The following is a 26,868-nucleotide window of genomic DNA, read 5'->3' as shown; positions in this document are numbered from 1 at the left end:
CGGGCCTGGCCGCGGGCGGGGGCCGCCGCCGCGCCGCCGCCCCCCAGTCGGCGGGCCGGGCCGCGGCGCCGAGCGCGAGGGCCGGGCTCCCGGGACCGGTGGCCATGGGTGGGAGCCGGAGGCGGCAGCGGCAGCGGCAGCGGCGGGCCCCGCGGGCGGGGAGGCGCGCGGCCCACGGCCCCTGACGGCCCCCGGCGGCCCGGCGCGCCCCCGCGCCTCCTGGGGGGTCGTCGCCCAGCAACGCCCGGCGCGCCCGCCCATCCCCCGCTGCCCTTTTTCTCCTGAGGGTGTGAGGGAGCATGCCCGCGCCCGGCCTCGGGCTGCCCAGTTAACCCGAGGGGCGTGGAGCGGCCCCTCCCTCGGGGGCGTCCCCCCTCCCCCGCTGAGCGGCCCGCCCCCTGCGCTAGGGTATGGCCCCCGGCCCCGGCCCGGGACCCGAGGTCCCGCACTCCGGCCAGTGAAAGGCGTTTTCCCGTTCCCGCCCTCCTCCCCTCGCTGGCCAGCACCATGGGATGTAATATGTGCGTGGTTCAGAAACCGGAGGAGCAGTACAAAGTGATGCTTCAGGTAGGGGCCGCTGGGGCGGGGTGGGGGCGTGGGCGCCACCTGGGAAAGCAGCGGGCGGCAAACCTGGGAGGGCTGAAGAGCTCGGAAACGAAGAGGTAGGGAGCCATTCCCGCCCTCGATTTCTGGGGCTGCTGGGTGTTGGCGCTCCGTGGGAACCAGTCACAGACGGGGGGAGCTGCGTGGGGATGGGGTGCAGGGCGCATCCCTTGGGCGCCCGGCGTAGGTGGGGACGTGAACCCTGGGTCCAGATCGGTCTGGCTCGGGAAGTTCGGCTCGGCCTGTTCCGGCGCGCTTGCACCCCGGGCCCGGGAGTCCGGAGGCGCGGTGCTGCCGGCGCCGGCGCGGGATGGAGGTTGCATAGCAACGGGCTCCGTTCCCTGCACACGCTCGCCCCGCTGGACCCAGGGCGGGGGAGGGAGAGGGGCCCCCGCGGCGCGGGGGGGCAGCCAAATCCAGGGCCCCGAGGACCAGGGGCGCAGGAGCGCGCGGGCGGTCTGGGGCCGGGGCGGTTATCCCGGCCCCCACTCTCCGCTCCGGCCCTGCCTAGATGGCGGGCTCCCAGACTGGGGTGCCGCGGGCTCAGCGAGCGGAGGGCGATCTGCAGGCAGCGGTGTCTGGCTCGCTCCCTGCCCTGCAAGGCCTCGGGTCCGGGGCCGCGGGGGGCGTGGACCGAGATGTGCTCTGCGGGGCAGGAGCGGATATGCCCGGCCGCGCTCTCGGAACCCAAGCCCAGCCCGGTGGCCCGGAGCGGGGCTTCCTTGCTTGTGCGTGGCGTGACTTCGTGAGTGCGTGCTTGTGCCCCGTCTGTATGTGCGCGGAGGCTCCTCCGGCCCCGCGTGTGTGTACTTTCTGTGTGCGCTCAGAGAGGTGTCTAGGGAAATGTCCCGCATGGTGTGGCCTGAGACGCCCCCGGGGCTAAGTGGAGGGAGTTCAAGGTCGGAGGGAGTCGGGATCCAGGGGCAGACCCAGCGCGGACAGGTATGCACTTCGATTCCGGGTTTATGGGTCAGGACTGGGGAGCAGGCGCTGGTCGGTGCGGTGCTGGCTGGGGGAATAGGGTCTCCTTAGAAGAATGGGGGAACTCCTGTAAGCATCCGCGGGGGCGCGGTGTGTGTGGGGGTGGGGGAGGCATCGGAGGCCGCGGGAGCCCAGCTCCGGGGCTGTGAGCCCGGTTCTGGTCCCGGTGAGCGGGAGGCGGAGGGAGGGCGTCTCGTGCTCTGCCCTGGCAGCGCCGTTCGGCTCCTCTCCGAGGCCCTGGCTCCCCGGGCGCGCGCGGCCCTCCGCTTTGCCCGCTCGCTGCCCCTCGCCTTTCTTCCATTCTCGCCGTCCGCCCCCGGGCTGTTCCTCTCGTCCTGTTCCCGGCCATTGTCATTGCCCGCTCGTGGAATCGGGCTCGGTAATAACTCGCGCTGGGACCGAAACGCAGCCCCTCGGAATCCCAGTGGCGGGCACCGGGGCTTCACTGGTTGGTGGGTGACGCCGTGGGATCCCACCCTCTCTCCTTCCTTTCTTGGAATTATTTCACCAAATGGCAAGCGATTCCAAAGCTCTTGGCTCTTGACTTCCTCAGAGAGGGATTGAGGTCGTATTTCATTTAAGACCGATCTCACAGGGTTGCGTGGAACGAGAAGGGTGACCTGCGCCGCCCTGCAGGCTTTGAAACGATTGGTAGTTGACGGGGCAACGCCGAGGTGACCCTTCGGGCTCCCCCTGGCAGTGAGGGAGGGAAGGCTGCCGCAGGTGGGGCAGGGACCGCCGTCAGGGAGGCTCCGTGTTGGGGGAGGGCTTGAGATGGACCTGGGCAGGAAAGTTCGAAGCCAGGCTTTCCTTGAGAGAGAGCCCCAAGCCCTGGGCAGAGAAGTCCCCAGAGGAGGGCCTGCATCCCAGCTGCCCTTTGCCGTTTCCTGGTCGGGGTTGCAGCCATCGCAGACCGGTCTCTGGGGGCGCTGCCCCCTTTTAAAGCTCCTGAGGAAGTTTGGGCAGAATCAGAACGTGGATGCACTTTTAAAAGAGGAACGACCCTTTAAAAATGAAGGCGCGGGGAGCCTGGGTGGCTCAGGTGGTTAAGCGACTGCCTTCGGCCCGGGTCATGATCTCAGAGTCCTGGGATCAAGCCCCGCATCGGGCTCCCTGCTCAGCGGGGAGTCTGCTTCTCCCTCTGACCCTCCCTTCTAATGCTCTCTCTCACTCTCTCTCAAATAAATAAATAAATAAAATCTTAAAAAAAAAATGAAGGCGCGGCCTCGAGGTGCGGGGGGAGCTGGGTGGCTTGGCCTCTTATTAACACTGACCCTCCATTTTGGCTCAGGTCCTGATCTCAGGCGGGTGAGATGGAGCCCCAGCCTGGGCTCGTGTGCTGGCTGTGGAGTCTGCTTAAGATTCTCTCTCTCTCTCTCCCCCTCTAAAATAAATAAGTAAACAAAATAAAATTAAAGGGAGACAAAAGGAGATCGAATAAAAAGGAGCTGGAAAGCAGGGAAAACCATTGGTAGTCCCAGATGACCCGGTTTCTGGGGGCTGGAATCCCAGGCACAGCAGGGAGAGCATTTCCTGGTCCAGTCCGGTCCTCTTCTCAGAGTAGAAAGAAGCTTCTGTCCCAACAGACCAGTCAGAGCCCTTGCTTGGCTCCCGTACTCCCCTAAACCCTGGTGCCCCCCCTAGCGTAGTGGTGCTTCTCCCTGTCCTGTCTTTGTCTGCCTGTGGCCTCTGCGCCCCGCAAGAGTGAGGGACCTGGGCGGGGCCCGGCACAGCCCAGAGGGACGCTCGCGCAGGCCCTGCACCGCTTGCCCAGGGGCTTCCATGTGCCTTGGATCCCCCAGCCCCCAGCTTGAGAACCCCAAGTTGTCTCTTCTAGCCTTGACTTCCAGGCCCTTTTCTCGTGGTGGCTCGCAGGCACGAGACCGGCTGCAGCTTTACTGAGCCTGCCCTGAGGAAGTGTGCGGTCACTAGTCGTGATATGTTGAGAGCTGTGCAGCCATCCCTGCTGTCTCCTTCCAGAACAGTCATCACTCCGGAAAGAAAGCCCGTCTTTAGCAGTCCTGTTTCCCCTAACACCTCTCAGCCCCTGGCCACCACTCACCTCTTTATGGATTTACCGGTTCCAGACATTTCATCTTAATGAACCTTATGAACCATACAATATGTGATTTTTTTTTTTATGTGTGGCTTCTTCCATTTATCATGTTTTCTTAAAAAAAACTTTTTTTTAAAGTAATCTCTACCTCCAACGTGGGGCTCAAACCCATGACCTAAAATCAAGAGTTGCGCACTCTTCTGACTAAGCCCTACCCAGGTACCTGCTGGATTTCTTTCTAGTGCTGAATTATACCCCATCGCGTCAGTGTGCTGCATGGTATGGATGGACACTGGGGTTGCTTCTACCTTTTCCAAATTGTGAATAATGCTGTTGTGAACATGGATATACAAATATCTGAGTCCCTGCTTTTATTTTAGTTTTTTTAAAAAGATTTTATTTATTTATTTATTTATTTTTTAAAAGATTTTATTTATTTGACTGAGAGAGAGCGATCCCAAGTAGGCGGAGAGAGAGGGGGATGCAGGCTCTCTGCTGAGCAGAGAGCCTGATGCGGGGCTAGATCCCAGGACTTGATCTCGGGACCCTGGGATCATGACCTGAGCCAAAAAGGCAGAGGCTTTAACCCACTGAGCCACCCAGGTGCCCTGGTTAAGTTTCTATATGAAGTGTAGGATCAGCTTGCCAGTTTCTAAAAAGAAGGCAGCTGCAGTTTTGTAGGAATTGAATTTGTGCATCGATTTGGGCAGAGTATTACCCATGAACATAGGATGTCTTTCCACATGGGTCTTCCGTTTCTTTAAATGATGTTTTGCATTTTTGTTACATTTACTGCTGATTGTTTTATTCTATCTGATGCTATTGTGAGTTGAATTGTTTTCTTTTTCATTATTTTTAAAATGTTTTTAAAATTAGATTTTATTTATTTATTTGATATTTATAGAGAGAGTCCGCACACAAGTGCAGGGAGCAGCAGAGGGAGAGGGAGAAGCAGGCTCCTGGCTGAGCAGGGAGGCGGATACGGGACTCCATCCCAGGACTCTGGGATCATGACCTGAGCTGAAGACAGTCGCTTAACCACCTGAGCCACCCAGGTGCCCCTTAAGATTTTTAAAAGTTAATTCATTTAACCCATCTCTCCACCCACCATGGGGCTCGAACTCACAACCCTGAGATCAAGAGCAGTGTGCTCTTCTGACTGAGCCAGCCTGGAATTGTTTTTTTTTTTTCTGTTTTCTTTTTAAGATTTATGTATTTATTTGAGAGGAGAGAAGCAGACAGACCCTGTCCTGAGCAGGGAGCCCAACTTGGGGCTCGATCCCAGGACCCTGAGATCATGACCTGAGCCGAAATGGGTCAGACGTCCGGGAGGCTGTTTTCTTCACTTACTTTTCGTCTTTCTCATTGTTACTGGGTAGAAATGCAGTTGGTTTTTGTATATTGATCCTTTGTGCTGCAACCTCACTCAACTCATTTATTAGCTCTCATCGCTTCTTAGTGGATTTTGGAGGATCTTGAATGTGTGGGATTATGTCAAGGGCAAACTCAGATACTTTTCCGTCTGCTTTTCCAACCCAGGTACCTGTTCTTTCTCGTTCTTGCCCACTTGCTCTGGCTAGAATCCCCCGCAGGATGTTGAGTAGAAGCGCTGAGAGCAGGTGTCCTTGCCTTGCTGCTGATCGAAGAGGGAAGCTTCCAGACTTCCACCAGTGACTTACAACTTGCTGTAGGTTTCTCATAAATGCTCTTTATCGAGTCAGGGAAGTTCCCTTTTATTCCTAGTTTGGGTATTTTTATGATGAAGTGTCTAGGACGTTGTCCAGTGTGTTCCGGGTGGCTGCTGAGCCCCTCCTGGGTTTGGGCCCTTTATCCCCCTGCCACCGCCAGCCCCACCTCTGTCCCATTGGTGTGTTGACGCCCAGCGGGCGCTGGGGTGAGGGAGGGGGTGCCACACACCAACCAACTCTGGAGAGGTAGAAAGGTCCTGGGGGGTGGGCGGTCTTGCAAGTTGCCTCAGGAGGAGGCGGGAAACCAGATTCCGGAGGGTGGAAGGTGGGGAGAAAGTGGCATCAGTGCCAAGGGCGCGATGCCTGCTGAGACCCCTTCCTGGTGCCCTTGCTGGCTGGGGGCCCGCTGCCCTTCCGTGGGGCACCTTGACCCCTTTGTTGTGGTTTTAATCACACCCCACTCTGTTTGGGCTTCTCTCTGCCCCTTTGTCTTTCCCCTGCCACCCCAGCCTTCTAGATCTTGGTATCCTCCCCCTGCCATACCATCACGTGCTCGCTGACAGGCCCCGTGCCTGGGAGACCTATGTGACAAAGGAAACTGGCCTCGGGTCTGCTGCACCCATTACCTGCGGGGCCGCCCAGACTTCTGCTCTTCTTTCAGCCGAGTGAGTCAGGACCACCACCAGCTCCCCTCTGTCCACCTCCGGACAGGCCGAGTGACAGCCCTGCAGGTCTCCTTGTGCCCTGCAGGTCTCCTTGTGACCACCCCCACCCTACCTTCCTCCCTCTGGCTCCTGCTGGCCAAGCCCTCGCTGTGTCAGCTCTCTGTCCCTCTGCGGAGGAGCCACAGACCCCTCCCTTCCCCCCCTCCCTCCCACCCCTGGGGCCTTTTTGTGATGGGAGAGAGTGCCCAGGAACAAAGAGGCAACAGTTGGGGAGAGAAGGGCCCAGTGTGCCGCGAGGGCAGGGCTGCGGGCCCACAGCTGTCCCCTCTCTCCATCTTCCTCCCTCCTTGGTGGCGGCTCTCCTCCCCCTGACACGCTCCCTGCCCCTTGAGTTGGGGCTTCCTGTGAGCAGGATTTGTGTCTTGCTTCTGAGGGTAGCAGGCCCTCTGGAAGCAATTGTAGAGGGCACGACCGTGGCACTGAATTCCAGTAGCCGTCATCTGCTCGGGCTCACCATGTTTTCCATTGTCGCAACATTTTAAAATGCCCTTCCTTACCTCAGTTCCAAGGACTGCCTGAGCCATGGGACGAGGAAGTTCTAGAAAATGCAAACTAATCTACAGTGATTGAAGGCAGATCGGCATTTTGCAGGGATGGGCGGAAGCATGGGTGGAAGCAAGGGACGACAGAGGGGCATGGGGCTGCCTGAGGAAATGGTCACTATCTCGGCTGTGACGGCGGTGTGACAGGTGTAATTTACAGAACTGGGAAGCGTAGCGCTCTGAATCCCGCATCCGGTTACATGGCAACTATACCTTAGTAAACCCTTAAAAACAAGAAATACGTGTAACACACACACACACACACACCAAAGGAAAAACACATGAGCGAACTTAACCCAACATGGGGCCCTGGTGGGGTTGGGGGTTCTTTCCTTCCTTCTGCTTCAGGGTCCCCACAGGGAAGACAGTACCATGTGGGAGGAAACAGTGCCTGCCTCCCGCTGTCACGGCCATGGGGAAATCCGGCAGCCTTTGCTCCTAGGCCCTGGGTCTGCGGGATCTCCTTTGGGTAGAGGCTTGAGTTGCTGCCATCAGGCCACGTGGTGGGTGGTTTAGGCGGGGCAGATGGATGGAGACAGCCTTACTCGTGGCCAGGACATAGACAATGCCCGGCAACAGAAGGATGTTCAGTAGTATTCTGAGGGTTTGTGTAATGTGAAAGGAGAGGAAACCCTCCGAGAGAGGAGACCCGAGCTGTGAAGTGGAAGGCCCGAGATTAGTGAGGACGAGGGACGTCTGCGAAGCCGGGCTCAGGGGCTGCTGTGCTTGGAGCACTGGAAATGAAGAAGATGGCATAGAGAGTATCATTCCGGGGCGCCTGGGGGCTCAGTTGGCTGAGCTACTGCTTTCGGCTCGGGTCATGATCCTGGAGTCCCACAGTCAAGTCCCGAATTGTGCTCCCTGCTTGGCGGGGAGTCTGCTTCTCCCTCTGACCTGTCTGCTCTCATGCTGTCTCTCATTCTCTCTCTCTCAAATTACAAAAAAAAAGGGGGGACACCTGGGGGGCTCAGTAGTTGAGCCTCTGTCTTCGGCTCAGGTCATGATCCCAGGGTCCTGGGATCAAGCCCCGAATCAGGCTCCCTGCTCAGTCAGCAGCCTGCTTTTCCCTCTGCTATCTACTCTCCCGGCTTCTGTTCCCTCTCTGGCTGTGTGTGTCTCTGTCAAATAAATAAATAAATAATATTAAAAATAAAAAAAGATTGTCATTCTGGTGACTGCCGGCCTTGGAGAGGTCAGGTCAGCCCAGAGGTGGGTGGTGGATGTTTTTAGTTGTTGTGAGCTTACACCTGAAGGTTGATCCTTTTTTTTTTTTTAAGGTTTTATTTATTTATTTGACAGAGAAGAGCTAGTAGGGGGAGTGGCAGAGGGAGAAGGAGAAGCAGGCCCCAGCTAAGCCGGAAGCCTGATGTGTTCTGGGGCTGAATGCCACGCAGCGCTCCATCCCCCGACCCTGGGATCATGACCTGAGCCAAGGGCAGGTGCCCAATCTGCTGAGCCACCCAGATGCCCCCCCGCAAGGTTGTTCTTGATGATAACCTCAAAAATTGCTTTTCTTTTTCTTTTTCTTTTTTTTTTTAAAGATTTTATTTATTTGAGAGGGAGAGATTATAGGTAGGCAGGAAGGCAGGCAGAGAGAGGGGGAAGCAGGCTCCCTGCTGAGCAGAGAGCCCCACGAGGGGCTCCATCCCAGGACCCTGAGATCATGACCTGAGCCCAAGGCAGAGGCTTAACCCACTGAGCCACCCAGGCGCCCAGAAGTGGGGGCAGGGCAAGTGGATCAGATTTCAGCAGACCCTGGGTGGGCCCCACCACCCACTCAACAGCTTTGGGGAGGTAAGGAGTAAGAGGGAAGGAGAGACCCTTTGAGTCACTCGTCTGGTGTCCAAACCCCATTCAGGTCTGCGTGTGTCCTTCCTGGTTCCGTGAATGCGTGCTGGATCAGCATGACCCCAGTCCTAGGCCCTTGCTAAAATGCAGAATTGGAGGAGGCCCAGGGCCTGCGAGTCTGCATTCCTCGAAAGCTTCCAGGCCACGTCCATTGCTGCTGGTCCTTGGACCAGCCGCGCCAAGAGCGAGGACCTCAGGAAGGAGCTTGGGGTACATCAGTGAAGCCCCGGGTCACGTCAGCATCATCCAGGAGGAGGCAAAGCATCACCTGGGACCTACCAAATCATTTCCAGGGGCTACTGCCCCACTGAGGTTCCCAAGGGACATACTGTGTTCCAGATAAGCAAGCCTCCTTTTCCATCATGCACACCCTCACCAACACGCACACAGCTCCCCGGGGCACCTGGACATACACACCCAAACAGCTAAAAAGGCTTTTGAGATGAAGACCTCCCATGCTTCCTTTTCTTTCTCCTGTCCCTGGGCAAGAAGTGGTGGCCACAGTTAGGGGGTTGGATGGGCTGGTTTTTCCAGGCAGCCACGACTGGGGGCATGCCATTTGCTGGGCCAGTCACGCGATGGTGGAATGTACTGCCCAGCTAGATTCTTCCAGATTAAGGCATTTCGTAGCCACTGACACGATTCATTTAGGCAAGGATCCTCCTCAAATGGTAAAACTATTACTTAAAGGGTGTCAGGGTACGGGATGGTCACAGGGTCTCAAGGTGTTACCCCGGTACCTTGTAAATTAGGAAGGGAAAAGGAGAGACCTGGCAGCCGTGTTTTGACCATGTGACTAAAGCAAATCAAGAGTCCCCAGCAGTGGGACGGCCTCATCCCAGTGCCTCCTGATGCTGTTGGTCCGGAGGGGGCAGGACCCAGCAATTCGTCAGAGCAGTTAAGCTGAATCTAATGAGGGCAGACCCAGACTCAGGCATTGTACAAGGCAGCTGCCCCAAACGTCTTCCGAGGTCAGTGCCATGAAAGTTAAAAAAAGAAAAAGTGGATAGATTATTCTAGATTAAAGGATACTAGACACATAACAACCAAATGTAATGTGTGTGGTCCTTGACTGTATCCTGGGTCCAGAAACCAGAACAAACGAGCTGTAAGGGCATTAGGGGTACATTGTGGAGATGTGGGGGTGGCTGATGACGGTGGTTCTCCTGGAATGGGGGCATGGCGCTGGCATCTTGCTTGCAAAATCGTGTGTGTAGAAAGGAGAGAGCAGCGTGGGAATGCGCACTCTGGGGGAGAGCTGCCTGAAGGGAATGCAGGGGTTGCAACGTCCCTGTGGGTTGACCATTTTGAGTTGGGAAAACAGGAGGGAGGACTTGTGCTGGGCCATTGAAAACAGGAGTGCAGAGAGCCTGCCCTTGGCTCAGGCTTCCCTTCTCTGCTTTCTCTCTCCCTTCTGCTCTGTTGGTTTGGGGGTCGGCGGAACACTTGTCTGAGGCCAGGACACACCTGTCAGCAGAGCTGAGAGCCACCGATCAGGACCCAAGGGCGCACTGATTTACCCCAAGTTGCAGAGGGCAACTTCCGGTGTTTCTGTTGTCTCCTTGTCTGTCCCTCCATCCGGAGAGTGGGGTTAGGAGGGTCCTAACGTAGCAGCCTTGAGCCCCACTAGACATTCATGTAGGTAGCCCCCTACTCCCCGCGTTCGGGCGAGTGGAAGGGGCCTTTCGCAGGCCTCCCTGAGGTCGCGGGCCCCGCCCGGCCGGGCTCTTAACGGGGCCCCTCCCCCCGCCGTGCTCCCCGCCCTCCCGGAGATCCCGCAGCACAGCCGCCCCGCATAGCGCCCGTGGAGCCCCCGCACAGCTGCGCCAGCCTCCCCAGGTGGGGGCCCGGAGGCTTGCTGCAGCCGAGGGTGGGAGACCGCTGCCAGCCCGGCTCGCGCAGCCGCCGCCCTCTTTGTCTGCGGCTTCGGACGCGGGGGCGGGGGCGGGGGCGGGGCTACTGCGCCGGGGCCCCTCCCTCCGCCGCCCGGGGCGCCGCCGCTTCTCAGTCGGGGGCGGGGCGGGGCAGAGCACCTTCCTTCGGGGCCGCTGGCCCTGGCTGTGTCGCGACTGGTCACCCGGCTTCCCGCATAGCTCTCGCCCCCGCCCCGCCTCCCCACCGTGTCCCCTCGTTGCCCCTGTGTCTCCTTCACCTGCCGCTGGTGATTCTTCTCTTCCTCCGTGTTCCCCGCGCCTACTCCCATGTCCCCCAAGGCCTGCGCGGCTGCAGTTTCCCCCGCACTCTTTGGCCTGAGGTCTCCCTCTTGTAAACCTCCCATCAGCATTCAGACCGCCCAGGTGTCTCTCCTGGTAAAACCCAAAGGCAGCGCTCACCCGCAGCCTCCAGCCACTGGGACCCCATTCTCTGCCAAAGTTCCCAAAGGCTGTGTCTGTACAGACCAAGCTTCTCACTCCTCCCAGCGGTGGTCCACCCCTTAACAGATGCCGAAGGCCATTCTGCCTCTGGGCCAGCCGTTCCCTCCCCCTCCATGCCGTCTTGTTCAGCTTTCCTCCTTAGCTTCTCTCTGGCTGGCTGTAAACTGTGGGTCTCTCTCTTCAACTGCTAAATGTAAGCGTGCCACATGATCGTCCGTGGGCCTCTTCTGTCTACATTCAATCCCACGTTATCTCCTCCATCTCATGCTTTTGTACATAATTTATTTTTATTTTAAAGTAATCACTGGGCCCAACGTGGGGCTCAAACCCACAACCCTGACATCAAGGACTGCATGCTGCGCCGTCCGAGTTGCCCAGGTGCCCCATCTCAGTCCTTTTTTTTTTCTTCTAAAGATTTTATTTAATTATTTGAGAGAGCACACAAGTAGGGAGAAGCAGGCTCCCCACGGAGCAGGAACTGGATGCGGGGCTTGATCCCAGGACCCTGGATCATGACTTGAGCTGAAGGCAGACGCTTATCCAACTGACCCACCCAGGAGCCCCGCCTTTTTCTTTCTTTAAGATTTATTTATTTATTTATCTTCAAGAGAAAAGTGGAGGCAGAGGAAATGGGAGAGCGCCCCCCCCCATCTCATGATTCGGGACACATGTAGGAGGAGCGGGCCATCGAGGATGTTTGCATGTCTCAGGAACTTCAAATCTGAGAAACTTTTTCCATTAATAAAACATGCCCATTTCCCCTGTTTCCCCCAATGCCCGCATCGTCCACAGTGACCCTCACCTTCATGGTCTCTGCGGATCCGGGTGGCACTCTTATATTTTTACTGCAGGAAAGGCTGGGACATCAGATTTGCCATCAGTGCCATGTACATTCACAGTGTTGTGCAACCATCGCCACTATTATTTCCAGAACATGTTCATCACCCCAAAATGGAACTTCATTAAGCAAGCACTCCCCATTCTCCCTTCCCCTAGCCCCTGGCACCCGCTCCTGTACTTTCTGTCCCTACGGATTTGCCGTTGTGGAATCACACAGGTGGCCTTTGCGGTCTGCCTTCTTTCACTTGTCAGGCCGTCGTCCCTTTCTGTGGGGCATAATGCACCTTGCGGGTGTTACCACGTTGCGTTGATCCATCTGTGGGCAGACATCGAAGTGGCTTCCAAGTGTTGGCGGTTATGGACAGTGCCGCTATGAACAGGCGTCAGCGCCTTTCCATGTGGATGCCTGTTTTCTAGACTTCTCCACAGCCACTGTCCCGTTTTCCATCCCCCCCAGCGCATCAACACCTGTCTTCCCCTTTGCCACCTCAGCCATCCTAGTGGACGTGAGTGGGGATCTCACTGTGCTTTTGACGTGTGCTTTCCTGATGGGGAGCGAGGCCAGGCATCTACTCTGTGCTTATCAGGCATCCTCCTCCCTTCGGGTCCCCTTCTCCACTGCCACCTCCATCCCAGGCCAAGCTACCATGATCTCCGGTCTGGGCCGCTCTGGTTGCTCCTTCCCCCACCTCCGCTTGGTCCCCTCCTCTGCCGGGGCCACGGGGGCGGGGGGGGGGCTCTCCTGTGTGTGCCCCGCACTCTCCAGAGAGCACCAAGAGCTTAGCTCTGGCTGGAATGTTCTTCAAAGTCCCTACCGTGGCTGGCTCCTTGCCGTCATTCAGGTCTTAGGTCAGGCATCCCTGGGGATGCTGTCCCTGCACACTCCATCTAAAGCAGGCCCCACTTGAGTGGAACTCAGGGCTCTGAGTGTGGTCCCAGATGGCCTCACTGGCTTGTTCCTCCCCTGGGTTCCGCCCCGTCACCGGCCTCTCCGAGCACAGGGATCACGTCTGTCTGCTTCGTGGCTGTTCTTCCCGTTCTTCCAGTGCTCGGCTGGAGAAGTAGCATGTGCCCTCTTCTTCCAGTGGTTCCCTGTTGTCCGGGGACATGGAGAGTCCCTCGTGCACCCAGGACCCCCGTGCTGCCCTCATCCCCTGGACTCCCTGCCAGGGACAGCTTTGCCCCTCCCCCTCCCACCTTCCCACCAGGCTTGAAGCAGTCTACCTCCCTGCTTCCCTGCTTCCCTGCTTCCGGGGCTCATTCTCCACTGTCCCTCTGCTCCCTGGAGAAGCCGCATACGGGACCGCACAGGTCTGTCCTAGGACTTCCTTGTCTTCAGTTGCCTGGAATGAGAGAGACAAGTGGGCAGTGGCCCAATTGCCCACATCCATCCCCACTGTAGCCTCTGACATCCCCCCTCACCTTCTTTGCTCACCCCCAACACCCCTGTTTGCTAGAAAGTTCTTCCCCCATTGGAGCTCCCTCCCCACCCTCTTTTAGAACCTGGGTTGGGGTATGTCCCTGCCTTAGCTTGTGTCTTGTCTCAACCCACTACCTGATCTGCTGCCCTGTGCCTGTCCACCCCCTGGTGGGAAGGGGTCCGCTGTGACCTGGCTTGCATCAGGGGGCTGGGGTGGGCCTTGTGTGTGGGTTGGCCACAAGCTCCTTCTGAAGGCAGACCTGGGGGCCTGCCTGCTCTGCCTCCCTGCCTTGTTGGCTGGTGCTTATGGGGTCAGTGCTCCCCCAGCCCCAGGGGCCTCCTGTCCTCTTCTGCTCAGACACTGGGGCCCACAGCTCGATCACCCACAGGACGCCTTCTGTAAATCCCACCTTAGAGGGAGGCAGTAGGGGGCTGGCCTGCAGGGGTGCTGCACTGGGGGAATGGGGAGGGTGTCTGCTCGGTCCTGCTCCCCAGAGCCTGAGGCCCATTAAGGCTCACTGGCCAGCTCGTGGTCAGGCCTGGCTCCTGGGGTGGGCATGGGGCATGTCCCTCAGGACCACCTACTCTGGGGGTAGGTGGCTGGGATTCATCCCCCTCACCTGGAGCCCTCAGCCCCAGCGCCCCCCCTCCAGGCCTCCTTTATTCCCTCTGGGATTCTAGGCTCCTTTTTGGGGACACCCCAGCAGGAAATGGAAGGCAGTAGAGGGAGAAAGCAGTGCTTCTCCTGAGCCGCCTCAGATCAGGTGTGGATGTGGAATGTGATGTGACATCATTAGTGCTTCTCGCTGTTGCTGGCACCCAGGGCCCTGAGCCCAGAAGCCGCATTCCCAGCCCTCGCTGTCCTGGGGCTGGGAGCACACACCCGTCCCCTGCCACAGAGCCTGAGAACGACTCCGAATATATCGGGCCAGATTGCTTTTGTTTGTTTTCTCTATGATCATAAAGGCGATGTTCATTGGAGAAAATACTAGAAAGAACAAGAGAAAAGAGAAGTCACCTGTAAATACTATCTCCCGTGAATTTCCTCCTATTCTTTAAAGAAAGTATTGTGTTGAACACATATGTGAATATATGTAACATATGCCCAGACCCATGCTCCCATAATTGGGGTCACCCTGGTCTAAGCAGGTCTTTTGCTTAATATTTTATCGTGAGAATTTTCCAGCAATAATGTTTTTTTATTTTGCAGTTCATAAACATTTATTTTATTTTCAAAAAACAGTACAGGAAAAAAGGGGGGAAAATCTCAGATTTCCTTCCCACAACGATTTTATACATTCTTTCCCAGCCTTTTTATTTTGTATGGTAATCAACCTAGTTTACATGTCATTTTATATCTTCTTTTTTTTTTAAAGATTTTATTTATTTATTTGTCAGAGAGAGTGAGCACAGGCAGAGTGGCAGGCAGAGGCAGAGGGAGAAGCAGGCTTCCCGCTGAGCAAGGAGCCCGATGCGGGACTCGATGCCAGGATGCTGGGATCATGACCTGAGCTGAAGGCAGCCGCCCAACCAACTGAGCCACCCAGGCGTCCCCATTTTATATCTTTTTAAAAAAGATTTCTTTGTTGGGGTACCTGGACGGCCCAGTCAGTGAAGTGTCTGGCTCTCAGTTTCAGCTCAGGTCATGATCTCAGGGTTGTGAGATCGAGCCCCGCATCAGGCTCTCCAGTCAGTGCAGTCTGCTTGAATTTCTCTTTCCCTCTCCCTCTGCCCCTCCCACTCGTGTTCGCTTGCTTACTCACTCTCTCAAAAATAAAGAAATAAATCTTTAAAAATTTATTTATTTGGGGCACCTGGGTGGCTCAGTGGGTTAAAGCCTCTGCCTTTGGCTCGGGTCACGATCTCAGGGCCCTGGGATCGAGCCCCGCATCAGGCTCTCTGCTCCGCGAGGAGCTTGCTTCCCCCCACCCCCCTCCTGCCTCTCTGCCTACTTGCAGTCTCTCTCTCTCTGTCAAATAAATAAATAAAATCTTTAAAAAACATTTATTTGTTTGAGGGGTAGGAGGGGCAGAGGGCGAGAGTCTCAGGCGAGCTGAGCTGAGCGTGGAGCCCAGCCCTGGGCTGCATCTCACGACCCTGAGATCACAACCTGAGCAAAAACCAAGAGTCTGACACTTCACCCACTGAGCCACCCAGGCGCCCCATTATATCTTTTTTGAGAAACAGGCGTGTTACTGGAAGACTGTGGTAGGGCAGCTGCGCGCTTTAATTAGGTAGACACTCAGTGCTTAAGATAGTTGTGAAGTAGTCGGCCTTAAAAATAGTGCCGGTACCTGACTGAGTTAAATGTAGGAGCGTAGGGCTTGGCACTTCTACTCCTACACGTACAGCCCAGAGATTAGAAAACAGGGTCTCAAACACTTGCACACGAATACTCAGAGCGGCGTTATTCACGGTGCCACGAAGTGGGAACAATCCAGTGTCTATTGACAGATGAGTGGGTAAACAGAATGTGGTCCTTCCATATGAAGGAATATTCTGGCATATAATGGAATGTTATTCAGCCATAAAAGGAATGAAGTACTAATGCTTACTGCAATACGGATTAGCCTAGCAAATGTGTTAAGGAACATCTATTACTTAGAGCAAATTTATTGGATCGAAGGGAGTATGATGAATGTTTTCAAGATTCTTCAGATAATGACATTCTTCCCGACAGCTTATCAGGTTACAGTGTGTGGGGTCTGGATGGAGAGTGCGTGACCGGGTGACGTGGCCAGCCAGGATCAGGGTTCGGAGGTGGCCAACTGTGCTTGGGGCCCGGGGCGGCCCGGCTGGCAAGGTGCTCCGATGCCTGCGGATCTAGGGCCCTGGGTGCTCTGCCGGTGCGTAGACGGGAACCAGGCCACACCCGCCAGGGCCGTGTGAGGGCCCCCCGGGCCACTTTGAGCAAAGGGGTGCCTTGAGGCTTGGGTCCCCTCTCCCCACAGTGGAAGTGAAGTGACTTCCCGCTCAGCTGGGATTGGATTAGAGCTGTGGGTTTCAGGTCAACCCACTCGGGCCCATCCCGGCAGCAGGAAATGGATCCGTGCGAGGAGAGCTCCTGAGTAGCGAGCATGACGTCTGCCTCAGGCGAGGCCGTGCTTGAGGGTTTGCTTGCTATGAAGCCAGCAGGATCGGCTGCCGAAAGATGGTTCTAGCTAAGGCAGGGTAATGCCTGGCGTGTGGCAAGGCCGGCCCAGCTAGAAATGAGAGTCATCAGGAACTGGGGCGGGGCGTCGGGGGGGACATTTCAGGTGGGCTTCAGGCGTATGAGGAGTGTTGGAAGACACAGTGGATGTCTTCTGGAATGTTCTAAAGAAGAGAGGTTTGTACTTGAGAAGGCAACATCTTCTAATAATGAGAGTTTCTGACAATGGGCGTGGCCAGCAGGTACTGCCGTCCCTGAAGTGGAAATGACAGTTCCCACTGTGACCCTAATTCTGGATTCCTTCTGGCTGTGTGGGTCATGCATGACCTCACGGGTCTCATGATCGAGCACCCTGTCTCACCGGGGCTGTACTGTCAGTGGGGAGTCTGCCTGGAGAGTCTAAAAATTTTTTGATATAAAACAATTAAAAAAAAAAAGAAAAGCAGGTGCCCTGGCCTGGTGGGAGAGACAGACCCAGAAGCAGAGTGGAGGCCCCCTCGGAAGCTTGGGTGGGGCCCCTGGGGCCTGGCTTCCGCTCTGAGCTGGGGATGAGCCTTTGAGCTCTGCTGTGCCCTCTCGGGCCTGAGGAGCCTGAGGAAAATGAGCGAGGCCGGGGCCACACTGCTGGCCGCACGCTCACGCTGCACTTTCTCCCCAGGGGTCGGCTGAGCCCGCCTCGGCCCCTCAGTGGGTGTCTGCTCCGCAGCCAGGGTGACTCTGGGCACCGGCGGACACACGTGGGCACCTGTCCTTGAGTGGGTATAGGTGACAGGAGGGGGCAGGAAGGGACGAGCAGCTGCTGAGGCAGGAAAGAAGGGTGCATGGGGGGGCAGAGGAGAGGGAGGGATCCATCCAGGTGGACGTGTGGGGTGGCAAGGGTAGGGAGGGGAAGAGAGAACCGTCCAGAAGGAGAACGGGCTTCCACACAGGGTCGCGGGCCGCTGCTGTTACCCCGGGGGCTCCTGCCCACCCACACAGGCCACCACCCCGCAGATGCAGCCCCTCCTGTCCCATGCTGGACGCGGTTCTTGGTGCTGGCAGGTCACTTTCTCCCGCCGCTCTGGCCACCCGGGCCTCCAGCCTACTCCGTCCCCCTCTGAGTAGGGGACTGGCCTCCCCTGCCCCTGGCTGTCCCCGTCCCTGTCCTCCGCGCCCCCCCCCCCGCTGTGCGACCGTCCTGAAACATTTCTCAAGTACAGGAAAGTATCGCGCGTCCTTCTGGCATCAGCGCATGCTGCCTCCCGCCTGGGTCTCGGCCTCGTGGCCTCAACATTTATCCCTTAAGAAGGCAGATTTGAAGCCGCCTGTGCCCGCAGTCCCTGACCCCAAGCCTGTCCTTCCCTCGCCTGAGGGCTAGTGAGGCAGTGGGGCTTCCTCTTCTGTGAGCACGGGCTTTTCTACTGTCTACTGTTGTCTGTATTTTCTTAGGGTTTTGTTGGAATTCTTTACGGAGTATTTTGGATAATCCTTTATCAGTTCTATGCATTGTAAGGATCCTCTCTTAGCCTGTCTTTTCACTGTGTTTCTGTCCTTTGTTTGGAAGTTTTTACCGTTTAGCATAGTCAGATGTGTGTCTTCCATTCTTGCTGGCCCGTATTGATCTTAAGAATTCTCTGTCACAGCATCGCGGACATTGTCCCTCACGTCCAAGGTAGGCAGTTTCGCTTTGTCCTTTTAGGACTTTGGTCCATTTTGGATCGTGGCTGACGGGGGTCTTGGAGTGGCGGCATTAGGGGAGGGAAGTGGGGAGCAGGAAGGGAATTGGTCTTAGATGTCTTCCTCCCATGGGGCCCCTGGAGACATTTGCATATGACTCCCGGTGGGGAGTCTCAGGGAGTCGAAGGGCAAGCTATCCTGGGTTCAGACAGGTTGAGACTGGAGCAGGCCTTCGTGGTCTTTCTGTAACTCATGGTGGCAGGATGAGGGCCCGCCTCGGGGCAGGACGAGCACAGGTGTTTGCAGAGCACTGGGTGGGTACTGTGTGCCTGGCCGCAGGCTGCTTTGCTCTTCCGCCCCCCCCCCCCCCCGCCCCCGTTTCCCCACCTTGTTTGGAGCTCACACCCAGTCTGGGAGGGGCCTGTTTCTAACTTGTCAGCACCCGTCTCTGCTCCACTCCTCTTCGTTAACTCGGGAGCACCCACTGACTGAGGAAGAGGAGAGAGGAAGCTGAAGGAGGGCGTGGGTCAAGGGGAAGCTGCTGGGTGCCCCGGGCCTCACTGTGATGACCTCACCTCTGTGGGCACCCGTCATCCTCCTCCTCCTGCCATCCCAGCCCACCCTGCATTCTCCTCCTCACTGTGTGGGCCCAGTTTCCATAGCAATGGGGTGGCAGGTGAACCAATGGATTCCAGGGAGAAAGACATTCCTGCATTTCTCAATGTCCCTTGTGGCCCTCACTTGTGGCCCTGCTCCGGGGAGTTTCAGTTTTACACATTTTAGGGAAGCCCTTGACTTAAGGGCAGTGGGGAGATGGCATATGTCCAGGACCAAAAGCCCTCGTTCGAAGCTGTGGCTGATTTCCGTGGTATCACTCAGCCTGGGAAGAGACACACAGGAACACGCCAGACACACTAGGCACCGGTCACGCTAACAGTGCTAACAGGAGAGTGTAGTAGAACTAGAAAGTCATGAGCTTGGAGTACTTACTGCCTTTGTTTTTTGTTTTTTTTTTTTTTAAGATTTTATTTATTTATTTGACAGAGGGAGAGATCACAAGTAGGCAGAGAGGCAGGCAGGGCGGGTAGGAGCAGGCCCCCCGCGGAGCAGAGAGCCTGATGCAGGACTCGATCCCAGGACCCTGGGATCATGACCTGAGCCAAAGGCAGAGGCTTAACCTACTGAGCCACCCAGCTGTGCCTGCCTTTTTTTTTAAATATAATTTGTTCTGTTGTAAGATTATTCCATCAGAACGTTGATAATGGCTGTTTAACAGATTTCCCGACAGCTTCATACCCAGGCCTGCTAGGGTCTTTGAGGACATTCCTGACGTTTCCTCTGTTCACAGCCTTTCCCACACTGCCCTGTCCGCAGCTTCCCGAATTTCTCCCGTGCTCCCTGCCCCCGACACTGTGGTCTCTCCGGCGGTACTGACCACATTCTCACACTTACCTTTAGTTGGCTACTAGTAACTTCTTGGCAGATTTCTGTGTTCTTCCTTATGGTTTTCTGTATTTTTCAAATGCTCTACAATGAACCTGTGTTTCTTGCATAAGTAGACCAGATTGGTTAAAAAAATGTCTTCTGGCCAGGGAAAGTTTGTGGAGCCAGGAAACATCAATACTGAGCTTCTTATCGACAAGGACAGAATGAAGTAGTGGATAGGTAATTGTTTGCTTTTCTGACACGGCCGTGACCCTGGAATGACATCCAGGTCTGTTCCGTAGCAGCCAGGAGATGCTAGTTCACAGTCGGACTGGGCATGTCTCTGCAGAGCTCCCATCCCCGAGACCCCCAGAGACACAGATGGCACTGTGGGAATTCGGAGACTGGGACAACCTGGCCACAGTGCCCAAGTGCGGCCCCTGTCCCCTCATCCTGCACTCTTCCTGCTGACTGGTAGGGACTCTGCTTCCGCCTGCAAACACGCCTCCCTTTCTCCCTTCCCCTGAGGCCAGCCAGGTGCCCCCAATCCGCTCAGGGAGCCTTCCCGGAGGCTTCACCAGACCAGCCTTCACCCCAGCTCCTGCCACTCAGCAGCCCAGCTTGTGACCTTGACTCACTCACTCCCTTCATTTTGCTGGACTTTGGTTTCCTCAAGGGCACAATGGGGCGTTGGGGTCAGGATCTAGGGGAGACACATCAGGCGCCCAAGAAATGGCAGTTGTCTTACGAGGATCACTTGATTGGCACCTCCCTTAGGTTGTCTTGCCATATGAGGGGGCTCTGTGGGGGTCACCCTTTGTCTTCAGTGATTCTGTCATTGGCTTGAGGACAGATCCTGTCCTTGACGTCTGCATGCTCTTTTTGACCCTCCTGCCTGAACCCAGTTATGGGCTGATGCCACTGGGAGAGGAGTCCAGGTCTTCCTCCAGCCCTGATGTCAGATGAGCACGACAGAAGTGCCGTCATTGCCAATGGGGCCTCACTGCGGGTCTCCTAGACGCTAGCTCTGGCCTCTGTGCCGCCTGGAGGAGAAGCTGTTCCTCAGGAGCACTGAGGACCGAAGCCTGGGGGGCTCCTGCTGGATGATGTTCTAGGGTGGGGGCGGAGTCCCAGGGGCTCCCTCAGGCCCAGGCAGCACCATGTAGGGGTAGGGCTGAGATGTGGGGCTCCCCCCGGGCATGAGGGTGGAGAGTGCACTTGGCCTTGGAGAGCCGAGCGGTGGGCGGGTTCTCACGGGGGCGTGTCTCTGCCGCAGGTGAACGGGAAGGAGCTCTCCAAGCTGTCTCAGGAGCAAACCCTGGAGGCCCTCCGCTCCTCCAAGGAGCCTCTAGTGATCCAGGTGCTGAGACGCAGCCCCCGCCTCCGGGGGGACAGCTCGTGCCATGACCTGCAGCTGGTGGACAGTGGCACTCAGACCGACATCACCTTTGAGCATATCATGGCGCTGGGCAAGCTGCGCCCGCCCACCCCACCCATGGTCATCCTGGAGCCGTACGTCCTATCTGAGCTGTGAGTCGCCCTCAGGAGGGCCCCGGGCCCTGCCTCCAGAGAGGGCACGCCACCCAGAGGCTACGTCGCCGCAGCTCTGGGCGCGGCAGGGAGACCCTGCCTGGCCTGCCCTCTTGGGCAGGAAGCAGGCTGCTTGGCCTCCAGAGCCGACTGGGACCTCCAAGGGCTCAGCAGTCTGTAGGCGTTTGAGGCCTCAGACTGGACAGCAGCCGGTGCAGGGACCGGGGAGGCTTCACACACAGGCTCCCTTTGGTATCTCCCCTCCCCGTCCCGGGGCGGAGAGAGGAGCATCCCGGGACCTTGCTCCTGGAAGGTTGAGGGCCTCCGCTCCTCCTCCTCCATCCTGTCTTCTCTGCTGTCCATCGTCTTCTGCCTCTCAAGCATCCTTCCTTGAATCTTCTCACATCCTTATCTGTCCCATCCTTCTCCTGCTCTGAACTTCCTCCATCTCTTCGGCTTCTTTCTGGCCCCTTCGGAAGAAGGGCGTCTCGTCCAGGCCGGTTGGCTCATTCCACTAGTCTAAACCCGTGCTGCAGGGCGGGGGTCCCGGGATGCCCTCCTCCGCAGAGAGTGAGGACCCTGGCCGCCGGCAGCTGCGCTTAGCCTTGGGGCAAGGAGGGCTGCTCCTGGAGGTAGAGTGGGTCCTCCTCTACTCCCCAGCAGTCCTCTGGGGCCTGGATAACTCCTGGGGGCATTGCATGGGCGGGACCAGTGCCGGGGTGGGGTGGGTGGCACCTGCAACTTGGAGAAGTGGGTACCCTGCCGGCTGGGCTGGGCGACAGGGCGGGATGGAGTGGGGAGAGCGAGGCATGCCCGTGTCCTCAGTACAGAGCCCTGCACACTCCCGTTCAAGAAGCATTCCTGGTCTTTGCATGGATGCATGTAGCTCAGAACGAGGGGCTCCATGCTGAGCTCAGTGGGAGTGGCCAGCGCAGGAGCTGGGGCTAGGGCACTAGAGGAGCAGATGGCTGGCCTGACCTCACTTCTCCTGGGCAGCCCCCCCATCAGCCATGAGTATTATGACCCAGCGGAGTTCATGGAGGGCGGCCCACAGGAGGCAGACCGCATGGACGAGCTGGAGTATGAGGTGAGCCAGCTTCAGGAGCCGGCCCCGGGATGGCTGTCCCCAGTGGCCGAGATGCACGGCTGCCTACTCAGGCTCATGGGCCAAGGCGGGTCAAGTCGGGCTGAGTCGGGGAGGGGTGTGGGTGAGGTCCCTTAGTCTGTGTCAGCGAGTCTGTGTCCCACGCATGTCTGTGTCCTGTGTGTCCCATGCGTCTCGTGTGTGTCTCGGGCATTTCCTGGCAGGGGAGACCGCGGCACACGTGCGCCACTTGGGATGGTAAGAGAGACCCTCCAAGCTGGAGGCTGGAAACTTGCTTCCAGCGGCGTGCTGCTGGGGTTGGGGCTGGGCCGCAGCTGCCGCCCGCCAGCATGCCTCCACGCTCACCGGTTTTGGGGGCTTTCTTCCTTTGCTTCCCCCACGCCCGCTGTGGCAGGAGGTGGAGCTGTATAAGACCAGCCACCGGGACAAGCTCGGCCTGATGGTGTGCTACCGCACGGACGAGGAGGAGGACCTGGGCATCTATGTTGGAGAGGTACAACGTCAGGGCATGGGGGCGGACCCTCTAGGAGGTGGTGGGGCTCCAGGCCTCCTCCCCGGGTGCCGGACCCCCAGGCTGCACATGGCACCGGCAGTGGGGAGGGCGGGGCGTCGTGGTGGCGGGTGACACGGCAGCCACACGGAGAGTGCCCGCACTGCCCGATCCCTGAGGCCTCTCCATGCGGCGTGGGGCTCTGAGGCCGCCCGGAATGCCCCGGCTGCCAGGGACGGCGCCTGCTCAGTATCATGGGGCATGTGTTCGGCCCCCGCCATCCTCCCCGGGAGACTTGAGCCCGGGCTGGGACCGGGAGTGAGGTTGAGGTCTGGGCCTGGCTTTGCTCTTCCTCCCATGGCCCGCAGCCAGCACCTCCTGGTACTCAGAGGGTTGTTCTTGCCCACCTGTCCGTGGTGGATGTGGTGCATTGAGCCGCCCGCATTCTCGTCAAGTCAACCTTTGCATGGATACCTTACTGCCCATTGAGCCCCAGAGCTGTTGTGGGGGGGGGGGCAAAGTGTGGGGAAGTGTTCGGCTTCCTGCATTTGCCCAGCCTCTGACGTGGAAAAGAACAGGTTTCCATGCACGAGAGTATACGAGAGACAGCTGGGGGCCTGGGCTTGGGCCTGGGGAGCTTTTGGCTGGCCCGTGCTGGGGAGAGGGAACTAGCCCAAGACGCACTGTTTTGTCCCTGCCTCCTGGAGCTCGGAAGCTTCCAGTCTGAGCTGAAGAGCGAGCAAGCAAGGAGGTTGTAGTTTGGCTTCAGAACCCCCTGCCCAAGGTGAGGCTGCCCCTTGTTCCCGAAAGGGAACCCGAGTGAAGGATGCCAGGTCCCCATGATGCATCTGCCTTGCAGGTGAACCCCAATAGCATTGCAGCCAAAGACGGCCGGATCCGCGAGGGAGACCGTATCATCCAGGTGAGTTTGTGCGTGCTGGCGGTGCGTGCGGGCCTGACTGTGGCCCCACTGCCCTGGCCGCCCACTGACCTCTCCCTAGCCAGACCCAGCTCTCTCCTGCCAAGAGCCTCGCCCGATGGCTAGACATCCTGCTGTGCCTGAAACCGGGGCTCTCTCCGGTCTGGCTGTCCCGGGGGATCTGCTGGCATCAAGGGTCTGTGCTGCTCTGGCATGCGGACACCTTCCTCTCCCTGGGCACCTTCTATTTCATTTCCATCCTGTCAGAGCTTAAGAGCCTTTCCTAGCCCAAGATACTCCACCAGGGCAGGGCCCGCCCCAGAGCCAGCCCTGGCATTCTGTGATGGTCCCTTGGCTTGTCGCAGATCAACGGTGTGGACGTCCAGAACCGGGAGGAGGCGGTGGCCATTCTGAGCCAGGAGGAGAACACCAACATCTCCCTGCTGGTGGCCCGGCCTGAGAGCCAGGTGTGTGTGCGCCCAGCAGGGCCCTCCGGGACCCCTGGCATCGGGCTTTCTGTGGGGGCTGCTGATGGAGGGTGGGGCATGTCTTTGGGGCCCATTTCCCCTTCCGGCCTCTGATGACCGAGTGTGCTGCGGCCGCCCTCTCGCCTGGGTTCATTCAACTTCACTGAGACCAGGAGACCGGGTATGGTACTTAAAGGCAACCAGTGGGGTTGTGTCCCGGGTGGTCCTTAAAGCAGTGGGGACAGCACAGTTCTGTCTCTGCAGCTGGCAAAGCGGTGGAAGGACAGTGACCGGGATGACTTTCTGGATGAATTTGGCTCTGAGCATGAGGGGGACCTGCGTGCACGGAAGCTGAGATCCCCCCCTGCCCAGCAGGTGAGGAAGGAGACAGGGCGGGCGGGAGGCCACGGGGCTGGGGCATGTGGCAGACGGGCTGGACCCAAAGGCCCTTCTGACCCCAAGCCTGGCCTGCGGGACCCACACCGAATGGGACTCATCTTTCTGCCCCAGCTTGGCCACGAAGAGGAGAAAGGGGTCCCCGATACGGGCACGGGTCTGAGCAACAGCCAGGAGCTGGACAGCGGTGTGGGCCGCACTGACGAGAGCACCCGCACTGAGGAGAGCTCCGAGCACGACCTTCTGGGCGACGAGCCCGCCAGTGCCGCCAACACCCCTGGGGCCCTGCGCAAGAGCCGGGACCTGCACTTCAGCATGGACTCGCTGCTGGCAGAGGGGGCGGGGCTGGGCGGAGGCGATGTCCCCGGCCTCACTGATGAGGAGTACGAGCGCTACCGGGAGCTGCTGGAGATCAAGGGCCACCTGGAGAACGGCAACCAGCCGGGCCTGCTCTTCCCCCGGGCCGCGGGCGGCAATAGCGCCCTGGACGTGAACCGCAACGAGAGCCTGGGCCACGAGATGGCCATGCTGGAGGAGGAGCTGCGGCACCTGGAGTTCAAGTGCCGGAACATCCTGCGGGCGCAGAAGATGCAGCAGCTGCGGGAACGCTGTATGAAGGCCTGGTTGCTGGAGGAGGAGAGTCTCTACGACCTGGGTGCCGGGGAGCCTAAGAAGCACGAGCTGTCAGACATCTCCGAGCTGCCCGAGAAGTCAGACAAGGACAGCACCAGCGCCTACAACACCGGGGAGAGCTGCCGCAGCACCCCGCTGCTCGCCGAGCCCTCGCCGGAGAGCCCCCTGCGGCGGGCTGCCGCCGGCAGCTCCAACTTGAACCGGACCCCTTCCGGCCCCGCAGTCAGCGCCCACCCCAAGGCAGCTCCCCTGCAGGGGAGCCCCGCCAAGTTCCGCTCTCTTTCCCGGGATCCCGAGGTGGGCAGGAGACAGCACGCGGAGGAGCGGGTGCGCCGAAGCCCCAAGACGGGCACGACCCTGGAGCGCGTGGGTCCCGAAGGCAGCCCGTACCTGTCTCGGCGCCACCGTGACCAGGGCCAGGAGGGCGAGCACTACCACAGCTGCGTGCAGCTGGCCCCGCCGCGCGGCCTGGAGGAGCGGGGCCATGGCCCCCTGAGTCTGGCCGCAGGCCCTCGCGTGGGCGGGGCCGCAGTGGCCCCTGAAGCACCCCGCATGGAGTGGAAGGTCAAGGTGCGCAGCGACGGGACCCGCTATGTGGCCAAGCGGCCCGTGCGCGATCGCCTCCTCAAAGCCCGGGCCCTGAAGATCCGCGAGGAGCGCAGCGGCATGACCACGGACGACGACGCGGTGAGCGAGATGAAGATGGGGCGCTACTGGAGCAAGGAGGAGCGGAAGCAGCACCTGATCCGGGCCCGGGAGCAGCGGAAGCGGCGCGAGTTCATGATGCAGAGCCGGCTGGAGTGCCTGAGGGAGCAGCAGAACGGCGACAGCAAGGCTGAGCTCAACATCATCGCCTTGAGCCACCGCAAAACCATGAAGAAGCGGAACAAGAAGATCCTGGATAACTGGATCACCATCCAGGAGATGCTGGCCCATGGCACGCGCTCTGCCGACGGCAAGCGGGTCTATAACCCTCTGCTCTCCGTCACCACCGTCTGAGCCCCGCCGAGCTCCGGGGCGGGCCCCCCGCCCTAGCCCAGGTCCAGTGAGCCTCCCAAGACGCCCCATTCCCTACTCTCCCTCCCTTAGAATCTAGTGTGTGTCTGTGCGTGCACACAGGACTTTGTGACCAGAGAGAAACCCCCAGGAGAAGGGACGCTTCTCTCCGTTGGCTACTTCCCGCTCTCTGAGTTTGGCGACCACGTCGACAGCAGGCATGGTGCAGGGGCAGGCCTGTCGCAGGCCCCCCTTCAGCTTCGTGTGGGCCATGTGTGCGCAACACAGGCCCAGGCACATGTACGCACGCATACGCGCACCCCCCCATCCCAGAGCTCTCAGCGTGGGTGCTTGGGGACAGGAAAAGTCGAGCTGGAAAGCAGAGGTCAAGAGGACTGTCCTAAAGCACAAGAGGATGCCGGGCTTTGAAGCTGAGCACAGCCTCGCCCCTGCTGGAGGCCTTGGTTATTTGTAGATAAAGGCACCCCTGAGTTTTGTGGGGTTTTTTTCCCCTTTTCTGTGCTTGCCAATTGTTGTCTTTGTTTTGTGGACCTGCTGGGGTGGAGGGGCTGGCAGCTCCTTCAGGCAGCCTGACGAAAGTGGAACCCCCAGTGATGGCTGGGAAGGAGATGGGTGGGGGGAAGGAGGAGAGGGAGGGCTGGGGCAGGGGGAGGGTGAGGGTGGGGGAGGACAGGGAGAATGGGAAGCAGCTTTCTTGGGGGACTCCGCTCTTGAGGTGTGGGGATGGGGAGCCTCCGATGTGGCTTGTGTGGCCTGCCCTGGGGGCCACTTACTTCCCCGATGACCACGGGAGAGCTAAGGCATAAGCAGCAGGGGAAGGTTTTGGTGACAAGACCCATGGTGAGCTGAGGGAGAGGCCTGTACCCGAGAGAGCCGGGCCCTGCCAGCTGGGCTGACTGGGGAGATGCTCTGTACCCCGCTACCAAGACCAGGCCCCGCCCAGGGCCCCTGTAACTCAGAGAGCTTCAGCTGGAGGCAAACAGGCCGCCCTCCCCTACCCC

The 26,868-nt window shown here is 58.5% G+C and overlaps 1 protein-coding gene across 3 annotated transcripts; it reads left to right on the top strand.

The window, feature by feature from the left end:
- Positions 1-419: 419 nt before the first annotated feature.
- Positions 420-25,849, top strand: LOC111139180 (PDZ domain containing 4). 3 transcript variants are annotated; one of them, XM_022491366.1, is made up of 8 exons: positions 420-567; positions 20,587-20,822; positions 21,837-21,927; positions 22,340-22,438; positions 23,295-23,357; positions 23,720-23,821; positions 24,086-24,196; positions 24,332-25,849. In XM_022491366.1, exons 1-8 carry the CDS (start codon positions 508-510, stop codon positions 25,847-25,849), a joined length of 2,280 nt encoding a protein of 759 aa, XP_022347074.1. In that variant the 5' UTR covers positions 420-507. The 3 variants fall into 3 exon arrangements, with proteins under 3 accessions (XP_022347074.1, XP_022347075.1, XP_022347076.1); XM_022491367.1 differs by having other exon boundaries at positions 508-567; positions 20,587-20,840; XM_022491368.1 differs by lacking the exons at positions 20,587-20,822; positions 21,837-21,927 and having other exon boundaries at positions 508-567.
- The last annotated feature ends 1,019 nt before the right edge of the window (positions 25,850-26,868 follow it).

Source organism: Enhydra lutris, unplaced genomic scaffold (genome assembly GCF_002288905.1).
Source record: "Enhydra lutris kenyoni isolate GAN:26980312 unplaced genomic scaffold, ASM228890v2 scaffoldscaffold96, whole genome shotgun sequence".
NCBI classification, from domain to species: Eukaryota; Metazoa; Chordata; class Mammalia; order Carnivora; family Mustelidae; genus Enhydra; species Enhydra lutris.
This window is presented reverse-complemented; position numbering and strand designations above follow the sequence as displayed.